The following is a 10,963-nucleotide window of genomic DNA, read 5'->3' as shown; positions in this document are numbered from 1 at the left end:
TTTTTTTTAAAACCGTGATTACTTTAATAAATGGATTATATACATCATAACTTATATCTTACCTTAAAGAGAAATAATTTGTCTTTCCATTGAGTGCTTGATGAACAAAATTGGCCAAGTATTGACGAAGTTATGGCTTGATGAATCGGGAAATTTACGAAAAATATGCTAGGTAGACATTTCCCTGTCCGGTCGAAATGTCGTCTCGGCTCTAATAGGTACCTCAAAAACCAAGCCAAAATCACAAAATCTACGCTTGTGGTGGTAAATACTTGGCCAATTTTGTTCATCAAGCACTCAATGGAAAGATAAATTATTTCTCTTTACGGTAAGATATCCGTCAATATTGTATAGAATCCATTTATTAAAGTAATCACGGTTTTAAACAAATAGGTCCGTTTTTCTCGACCGCAGAGTTCATACCCTTGATACTATAATATATATATATGTATACTGTTAGTTTAAAAAAATCGTGCCAGGTCCCTGTGGTATACAGCACATATACGTATACGTTAGATCTATAATTTGAGTTTTTCGAGTAAATGGTTATTCTAGCTTTATGATGTAGATATTTTCAATTTCAAAACATTCCATTTACACCATTTCAAACATTCAAACAAGCATATATATCTAATTTTAGATTAGATAATCAGTCCAATTTGACACGTATGTTTCTAGCATCTTTTGTGGGGATCATCGAAAGAGTGTGATATAGAAAAAAAATCACTTATCATTTTGTAAGAAGATCCTAAAAGTTAAGAAATCAACTTGTAACGCCATGGTATATTTTGAATTAGGCCGGTATCCATTAGAATGTTAACTGTATTTTGAATTCCGCTCTTTTATATTTAAGTAATAGCAACACTGGTAATTGTTTCAATTGGATAAACCATGTTAAATATTGTCTTTTTGCTATCGGTTTTGGTAATGTATGAAACCATAAACATATATTATGTTTGATAAAGCAATGACTACTTGATCAAAGTCAGTAACATTTGAGAGGCTTATTGGATTCCTCATCAAAATGTATATTATATAAGCATATTGTGAATCATTTTACTATACAATACTATTTGACCAAATATATACCTCCTAAATACCGAATTGTTTTATCTAAATTTCGTCTATCTGCTCATAATTTGGCCATCGAAACAGGCAGATGTACTGATACCACTAGAGAACAAAGATTTTGCCCTGGTTGCAATTTAGATGTGGAAGACGAATACATTGTATCATTTTATTTCAATATGTATTTATTATCATGATTTAAGAAAGAAATATGTAAAACCTTTTTATTGGCGTAAACCATCTATGTACAAGTTGATACCATTATTATGTTGCGAAAATATAAGTGATCTACGTAAATTAGCAAAGTTTATATTTGAGGCCATGAAAATACGATCCCGCCTCTAATAATTTCAGGATAGTTATTTTAGTGTTGTATACTTAACCTGTAAGTTATGTATGTAGCCTTTATATATATTACACATTTTTTATTTCAATGTATGGTACAATTGTAACTTGTCTGTGATATTGTACTAATTACTTTGTGATTGTATATATATGTATATGTGCGTATTTTGCACAATTCCAATAAGTTGTAAACTTAAGGAAAATAAAAGAATTGAAATACAGTTCCAATATCATAATTCAAATCACAATCAAATTAACGGATGTCCTAACCTGATTGACAGAAAGATAATAACAAATACCCGATATTGTCCACCGAATAGCAAATTGCCCGCGGCCAGGTAATTACAGGTGAGTTCGATGAATGGCGTTGTGTACAGGTTAACAACATCCTGTCCAGGTATTACATAACCATCAAACCAAAGGTATGGCTAATTATATACATCTATATCGGTGTATCTACTCGGATATCGATTAAATTTTGAAAGCCAACGTACGGTCGGAAAAATAGTTTGTTTGTTATGCTTAATATCTCAACATTTTTATCTTTTATAATATCAAAAATAAATTTGAAACCTATTACTTCATTGTAATAAATGTATCACAATTAATTCGATTAGCAACACACAACACAATGTTTGTAATGATCAATCATCGGTGTGTACGTACGTCAAGCATCATATCCTTGATGCTTTAATCAAGGATTTCTTTAATTGTTACGTAAAATTTCATTTACAGTAATAAACTTTGCAATTCACAATGTATCAAAGATACAGACTACAGGGAAATATTATCTTATTAAAACTTATTCGTTGCTGAACTCTTCGACAAAAAATCCGAAACTTTCTGTGTGGATTTTCTTTCATAATTACACGAAGATACCTGCAATTAAAGCATAAATTAAAGTATTTGAAATATCGAATTTCACACTTTTAGTTATTTACATTCGAGCCGAAGTTATTGTACACCTAACTTTATCGGCTTTTCCTGTGACCGTCGATATAAGTGATAGCACATCAGTAAATATTTCGCTACAGCTATAAGCCAAGGACTATTATAACGTCACTTCCGTTTTTGAACTAGAAAATATGCATAATCGGGCGGTCAGAAAATTTGATCTCGTTATCGACGGCTTACAGCTGGTTATTCCGGTCGCGCGCGACACGGAGAGGTTTCTACACGTGCTAATAAAGCCATTTCAAGCATAAACTGAAGTTATCATTTTTGACTGCACAAATCCTTTAATGAAAACGAAACATACTATTATCTACACATAAATATTTCGCTACGTCGACTTACTACCTACATATGTAGCTAAGTCGTATACACGCCACCATATCTTTATATGTTTGACATATCATTTTTGTACGCTATACGTGAATCAGGAGCAAAATCGCGAACTTGATTTCTTATGGGATCGTTTACGCAATAACTTAAGTATTTTCAAAATTGTTTGTGGAAAACAATAATAAGATACAATCGTGTATTTTCATTTCTACCACAATAGGCGGTGTTATTCAACTCTCAGGGTATCAAATAAACGATGCAGCTGTTGATTAACAATTTGTTTATACCACACGTGGTATAAACTCTGTACGCATTCTGATTGGCTGACACGATGAACTTTGACCGAACTACGTCTTTCTCGGTGTCGTGTCTTCATTTGTCAACGTCATCAATAATCGAGTGACGTCATGCTATGCTTTGATCGCTGCTTGGCGCCAAAACTGCTGTTGGATAGCGTACTTATCCTCGTCGTATTTTTATCGGCTAAAAGCGGATAATTGTGGTAGAAACAGGTCACACGACTCGTGGTTGTTGCATATGGAATTTATTCCACACTCGTAAGTTATTTTTTAAAAGTTACAAAAGACACTCGCTAAAGCTCGTATCTTTTGTAACTTTTAAAAAATAACTCACTCATGTGGAATAAATTCCATATCCAACAACCACTCGTTGTGTAACCTCTATATATTTGACATGCTCTGATTTTCCACTATTATGATAGGCTAATATATTATTTTTCCCACGGTCAATATATAGCATATGAACTCTATGCCACCTTATAGGGATTTAAAGTAACGTCGCAACCAGGTTGATTTGGCGCTTATCAACTCCACTGCGTAGAAGTGCGTTCATTAGGGTGATGTCCAATGGCCATCGTTTTCCATTTAACGAGCACATCTGATTCATTTTCAAATTAGAAAATAGGCAAAATAACTTTAAATCTAATATAAAAAGAATGACCTTTGATTCATTCTATATGGTATAAATCGCATGGTAGAATCTTTACTAATGAGCCGAGTCTACGCTCTCGGTCCTATATCACAACATTGACCTCAACAAATCTGAATAATAAATGTTATATATTTCACCGCGTTTTGTTGTTATGTTCGGTGAAATTTTATGTAGTTTCTGTAAAATATGAGGAGACAGCCGATTAAGTTTACTGTTGTCTTTATTCTGTCCCAGAGAGAAGTGATCATAATACAAAATATAAATCATTACAGAACATCATAGTTATAGATTAAGATGGACATGGTCAATTGACTTAATAGAGATTAATTGTCAGTTACAAATAATGGACAAGGACATGATAAGGATTATTTGAACATTTACAATTGTAGAATTAAAATAAATAAATGAACTGTATTCACTTTGAAATTAATCCAACATAAGTTAAGGTCTTGTTAAATTAAGACTTTACAATAATTCAAAGGTCAAGGCTTTAGCTTTGAACAAAGGGGAATAATCAATATATTTAAATGGGGGGAAATTAGATGTGGTAGAGTTCACTTGCAGTGAGAGGTATTGTTAATGCCTCAGTCTTCAGCAAAATAACAAAATGAGAATTGTAAATATCTTGAATTACACAAAACATAATCATTGTCTTGTGATAAAATAGTTAATTTTAACTCATAAACAGAATAAATGTTTATAATAAATGCTTATTTAATTTGAAATAATTGACCTTTCAACCTTTGAATGTGCTTACTTCTCATTAACAAAATGTTTCAACTCATAAAATATTCCAAAAATAGGATTTTAGATTCACAAAAAAGACAATTTCCAAAGATAATGTTATATGTACACAAACAAAAGCATAAGTATTATAATATTCAAAACCTGACATTAAGACAGTACCTCAGTTTCAGATTATAAAATATGTATTCACATCAAATAAGTATGGCAAGAAATATAATAACATTCTGAACCCAAGTATTTATATGTGCAGCTTATTAACAATGCAATGGTTATTTCAGATATCAGAATCTGCATGTGTAGAAGGTGAATGGGCGAAAAGCAATATTCAAATATAATAAGCTTTGATTTGAATAAATCATAGGTTCAGAAGGTTATAATCAATTACGCATAAAACAAACAGGTACCAGAACAAGAAAATACATGTCGAACAATGACAGAATATCTGTAGTTGTGAATAAAGGATATTTTGAAACCTCTTGTCATGTTTACAGTTGCTGATGCAGCATTTAACCAAAGGGCGATAACTCTAAACAGCTATACTTTTAGAGTAGGTAGCACACTACCAATGTTTAATTTGATGAATAATCAATGCCGTGATATACAAATAAATTATGCAAAGCATTTGATATAGTTTTCGCTAAATATTCTTCATTCACAACATGTGCATAAAAACAGATAATACGGAAAAATCAGTAGACTGATCGCTTATATACGGTCATTGTAAGTTACATTAAAAAAATTTATCCTGCAACTGTCCCACATACTGACCGATAACTACTGCCAGATAAACTTGTGCTTTATCCGTCAATACGATATGCTTTATCCGTCAATACGATCACGTGAATTTGTTCCATATCTGACGGAACTTTTTCTAACTTGACCCAGAACTTGAACCTTCCGGTGAATGAAACGTCAGTCAGTCCCGCTAAAACGTGACGTCACATTCACCGAAATGACGTCATTTTTACGATATCGAAAATCTCGTATGGCGGTGTCGTCTTTTTCTTGGCTTATGACAAAGGTATGTATTGTTAAGTAATTCTTTAATGGGTATTTATTGTTATTTGAGTATTTTCATTTCCTTTCAGTGATATATCACACTGAATAGAATTACGGTTACTGATTGTGAATGCGCTTCTTTATTTCCCACGGCAGTAAAAAGGAGTACACTCTCATTCGCTTAAGTGAATGAATCTTTACCTCCGCATCAAAGAAGCGTCTCGCTTCGAGCGAAACAAAGTAAGGAACTGTCAATTTGCTTTCGTTTTGAATGCCATAATGGTTGCAGGATAAACAGAATACACGGTTAGTATCTTACAATACAAGTTTTATTTTGGTGCTCGACACGGAAAGCCGAGATGACTCGGCAAAGCCTCGTCATCTCGGCTTTCCTAAGTCTCGCACCAAAATAAACCTTGTATTGTAAGATACTAACCATGTATTCTCTATATATATAAATCATATCTGAATTAATTCAATGTCAAATATAATGCATTTAACATTTCAAATATATGATTGTATTTTCTTGAGACGTGATACAAAATAACTAAAAAGTATTGATGCATATTGGCTAACGTTACAAACTTTATAATTTTTTGTTTGTTTGAGTTTTACGGCCCATCGACAACTAAGGCCATTTAGGGCCAAACTACAAGTCAGGCATTAATATCAGGATAAAAGGTCAGGGTAAGAAAAGGCAAGTAAGGATTAAAACACAGATTGTAAACGTTTATTTGATAAAAAAGGTTTGCATGGGATAAAATAGTTTTGGCTAAAACACACGAGAAAACTCATGCAAAATGTTGATGAAAGGATGAAATGTTGAGTTGATACGATGATATGATGAGAAAAACGTTCATATTTTATCTAATATACCGATTTCTTTGAGATAATTAAAAATACGATTATGTCTCACGGCATGAAACAAAGTGTACATGTCGGAGACATCGTAGTGCTTATCTCGTATGTGCTTAAAATCAATACAGTGCACTAAAATATGCTCCACTGTGAGAGGAGAATCACATGCATGGCATGTGGGAGGATCCTCCCCTCTCAATAGATAGGAATGTGTAAAATATGTGTGTCCAATTCGGAGCCGGGAGAGAACAACTTCCTCTCTGCGGTCTGTCCGACTGGACAGTTTAGGACTAAGTGTAGGTTGAATTTTAAACAGTTTATTGTTTGTTTCGGTAGACCACCTTTGTTGCCAATGGTGATTGATGGCTGACTGAATTGAAGGTTTGATGTCGGTGTATGGTAGTTTCAAATCTGTTTGTGCTAGGCGAAGAGCAGTCTTAGCTGCTTTATCAGCCTGTTCATTCCCCTTTATACCCACATGACTGGGAATCCAGAGATAAGTAATTTGAGCTTTAGAAGATAATCGAAATGTTCGGATTAAAAGATTTTGGATTAGAGTATTTCTAGGACATCTTGATTTCAAAGCCTGAAGAACCGAAAGAGAGTCTGAAAATATGAGGAGACAGCCGATTAAGTGTACTGTTGTCTTTATTCTGTCCCAGAGAGAAGTGATGAATTTGGGCACTAGAGACACTTTTAAGTGACTGTCCGCGAAAAGACGAGAATTTGACTGGATAATAAAAATTAACTCAAAATACAAATATCAATGACAAAACTTTGATTGGTCAAACGTAAGCTGGGGTTTTACGCCCAAATATTTCAACTCAACCCGTCACTAATACTGTTACGTCATGCTAATGGCTTTGAATTTCAAGTGCTCACCTTGTTTTAATTCTCGGCAATAAAAATTGCGGTGTTTGGTACAGCAGCTGTGGCTGTAGGGGAATGCACGTCACGATTAGGTGCGGTGTTTGGTACAGCAGCTGTGGCTGTAGAGGGATGCACGTTAAGATTAGGTGCGGTGTTTGGTACAGTAGCTGTGGCTGTAAAGGATTGCACGTTAAGATTAGGTGCGGTGTTTGGTCCAGCAGCTGTGGCTGTAGGGGAATGCACGTTAAGATTAGGTGCGGTTTTTGGTACAGCAGCTGTGGCTGTAAAGGGATGCACGTTAAGATTAGGTGCGGTGTTTGGTCCAGCAGCTGTGGCTGTAGGGGAATGCACGTCAAGATTAGGTGCGGTGTTTTGTACAGCGGCTGTGGCTGTAGGGGAATGCACGTCAAGATTAGGTGCGGTGTTTGGTACAGCAGCTGTGGCTGTAGAGGGATGCACGTTAAGATTAGGTGCGGTGTTTGGTACAGCAGCTGTGGCTGTAGGGGAATGCACGTCACGATTAGGTGCGGTGTTTGGTACAGCAGCTGTGGCTGTAGAGGGATGCACGTTAAGATTAGGTGCGGTGTTTGGTACAGCAGCTGTGGCTGTAGAGGGATGCACGTTAAGATTAGGTGCGGTGTTTGGTACAGCAGCTGTGGCTGTAGAGGGATGCACGTTAAGATTAGGTGCGGTGTTTGGTACAGCAGCTGTGGCTGTAAAGGATTGCACGTTAAGATTAGGTGCGGTGTTTGGTCCAGCAGCTGTGGCTGTAGGGGAATGCACGTTAAGATTAGGTGCGGTTTTTGGTACAGCAGCTGTGGCTGTAAAGGGATGCACGTTAAGATTAGGTGCGGTGTTTGGTCCAGCAGCTGTGGCTGTAGGGGAATGCACGTCAAGATTAGGTGCGGTGTTTTGTACAGCGGCTGTGGCTGTAGGGGAATGCACGTCAAGATTAGGTGCGGTGTTTGGTACAGCAGCTGTGGCTGTAGAGGGATGCACGTTAAGATTAGGTGCGGTGTTTGGTACAGCAGCTGTGGCTGTAGGGGAATGCACGTCAAGATTAGGTGCGGTGTTTGATACAGATGCTGTGGCTGTAGAGGGATGCATGTTACGATTAGGTGCGGTGTTTGGTACAGCAGCTGTGGCTGTAGGGGAATGCACGTCACGATTAGGTGCGGTGTTTGGTACAGCAGCTGTGGCTGTAGAGGGATGCACGTTAAGATTATGTGCGGTGTTTGGTACAGCAGCTGTGGCTGTAGAAGAATGCACGTTAAGATTAGGTGCGGTGTTTGGTACAGCAGCTGTGGCTGTAGAGGGATGCACGTTAAGATTAGGTGCGGTGTTTGGTACAGCAGCTGTGGCTGTAGAGGGATGCACGTTAAGATTAGGTGCGGTGTTTGGTACAGCAACTATGGCTGTAGAGGGATGCACGTTAAGATTAGGTGCGGTGTTTGGTACAGCAGCTGTGGCTGTAGGGGAATGCACGTTAAGATTAGGTGCGGTGTTTGGTACAGCAGCTGTGGCTGTAGGGGAATGCACGTTAAGATTAGGTGCGGTGTTTGGTGCAGCAGCTGTGGCTGTAGAGTGATGCACGTTAAGATTAGGTGCGGTGTTTGGTACAGCAGCTGTGGCTGTAAAGGGATGCACGTTAAGATTAGGTGCGGTGTTTGGTACAGCAGCTGTGGCTGTAGGAGAATGCACGTCAAGATTAGGTGCGGTGTTTGGTACAGCAGCTGTGGCTGTAAAGGGATGCACGTTAAGATTAGGTGGGGGGCTTGGTACAGCAGCTGTGGCTGTAGAGGGCTGCACGTTCAGATTAGGTGCGGTGTTTGGTACAGCAGCTGTGGCTGTAGGGGAATGCACGTTAAGATTAGGTGCGGTGTTTGGTACAGCAGCTGTGGCTGTAGGGGAATGCACGTCAAGATTAGGTGCGGTGTTTGGTACAGCAGCTGTGGCTGTAGGGGAATGCACGTCAAGATTAGATGCGGTGTTTGGTACAGCAGCTGTGGCTGAAGAGGGATGCACGTTAAAATTAGGTGCGGTGTTTGGTACAGCAGCTGTGGCTGTAGGGGAATGCACGTCACGATTAGGTGCGGTGTTTGGTACCGCAGCTGTGGCTGTAAAGGGATGCACGTTAAGATTAGGTGCGGTGTTTGGTACAGCAGCTGTGGCTGTAGGGGAATGCACGTCAAGATTAGGTGCGGTGTTTGGTACAGCAGCTGTGGCTGTAGGGGAATGCACGTCAAGATTAGGTGCGGTGTTTGGTACAGCAGCTGTGGCTGTAGAGGGATGCACGTTAAGATTAGGTGCGGTGTTTGGTACAGCAGCTGTGGCTGTAGAGGGGTGCACGTTAAGATTAGGTGCGGTGTTTGGTACAGCAGCTGTCGCTGTAGGGGAATACACGTTAAGATTAGGTGCGGTCTTCGGTACAGCAGCTGTGGCTGTAGGGGAATGCACGTTATTGGCGACAAGTGGATCCAAGGTCGGATCTAGGCTTGGTCTATTGTTTGGGTTTGAAAAGTGCTTTAATTTATTAGCATTTATAAAAGACTTTATCTCCTTCTGATTGTCACAACGTCGCAGCTTGTGATTGGGTCCTATATTTGTTAGATAAAACGGACCATCCCAAGGTCTGTGGAGTTTGGGTGAAAGTCCCTTAGGAATGCGAGTCGAATGAATCAGGACGATATGCTGTAATTTGAAGTCCGGTATGACAGACTTTTTATCATGTTGCTGTTTTTGTTTTGATTGGCCTCGCCTGATATTGGACTGTGTGATATCCTTGACATATTTCAAATGAGCCATGAGACTGGTGATATGAGCCTTTGCGTCTTTATTTAGAAATTATTTTGGAATTATCTACGAAATCCATGCCTAATATATATTTTTTCAAGAAATGTATATTATTATTTGTTTTAGAAGTCCACATTACCAAATGATATTGGGATCTGAACAATATAGTCATATCTGTGGTGCTCACCGCCAGCAACACGTACACTTATAGGAGGATGCTGTAATGTTGAAGTGTCGACAGAGAGCCTTTTTAACATAGGTAACGCTACACAATTAATGGTAGCCCCTGTGTCGACTAGAGCCTTTACTGGGGAGCCATTAACTTCAACACTAACAGTATTGTTACCTATAGGGGTGATTAAACTGACACATTCCTTACAGCTAACAGAACATTGGGTAGTTGTTTTACTTAGATTGTTAGTTGGTATGCTAGTTGAAGAAGTTAGGCGTTTGATCTTTGATGTGTTAGCTGTAATAGAAGTGTTAGTCTGTGCTGTTGTGCAGTGGTGCCTATCCTTGCTAGGGATAGGCGCGCATCCCTAGCGTGAACCTAACGCATTGTCATTTTTCTTTGCTCTACAAACATCTTCTGTATAACGCCAATATCCACAATATGTGCATTGTGTGTTATAAGCTGGACACTTAAGTCTATGAAGACAGGACTTACCGCATCCTTGGCGAGGTCTGGTTGGTTGCTGTTATTGGTTTGGTTGCCATTGCCTAGTCTGTCTCCCTTGGTTCCGTCCTCGCTGGTTACTTGAGTTGTTAATTCGCTGATGGTGCTGTTGGTATGGTTGTTGTTGTTGGTATGCCTGATGTTGTTACGGCTGTTGTTGGAACGGTTGCTGTTGGTACGGCTGCTGTTGTTGTTGCTGTTGTTGGTACGGCTGTTGTTGGCACAGCTGCTGTTGGTACGGCTGCTGTTGTTGTTGCTGTTGTTGGTATTACTGTCGTTGAAACAGCTGCTGTTGGTACGGCTGCTGTTGTTGTTGCTGTTGTTGGTATTGCTGTTGTTGAAACAGCTGGAGTACAATTTTGATATATACAT

The 10,963-nt window shown here is 38.5% G+C and overlaps 1 protein-coding gene across 1 annotated transcript; it reads right to left on the bottom strand.

Annotated features, from left to right (window-relative positions):
- Positions 1-7,140: 7,140 nt before the first annotated feature.
- Positions 7,141-10,963, bottom strand: LOC138322359 (uncharacterized). The gene is made up of 4 exons (XM_069266399.1): positions 10,583-10,963; positions 7,850-9,903; positions 7,771-7,781; positions 7,141-7,673 (listed from the first exon to the last, which is right to left on the bottom strand). Exons 1-4 carry the CDS (start codon positions 10,961-10,963, stop codon positions 7,141-7,143), a joined length of 2,979 nt encoding a protein of 992 aa, XP_069122500.1.

Source organism: Argopecten irradians, chromosome 4 (assembly GCF_041381155.1).
Source record: "Argopecten irradians isolate NY chromosome 4, Ai_NY, whole genome shotgun sequence".
Classification (NCBI taxonomy): domain Eukaryota; kingdom Metazoa; phylum Mollusca; class Bivalvia; order Pectinida; family Pectinidae; genus Argopecten; species Argopecten irradians.
The sequence above is the reverse complement of the archived record's forward strand: the minus strand, read 5'-3'. Positions and strand labels throughout refer to the sequence as shown.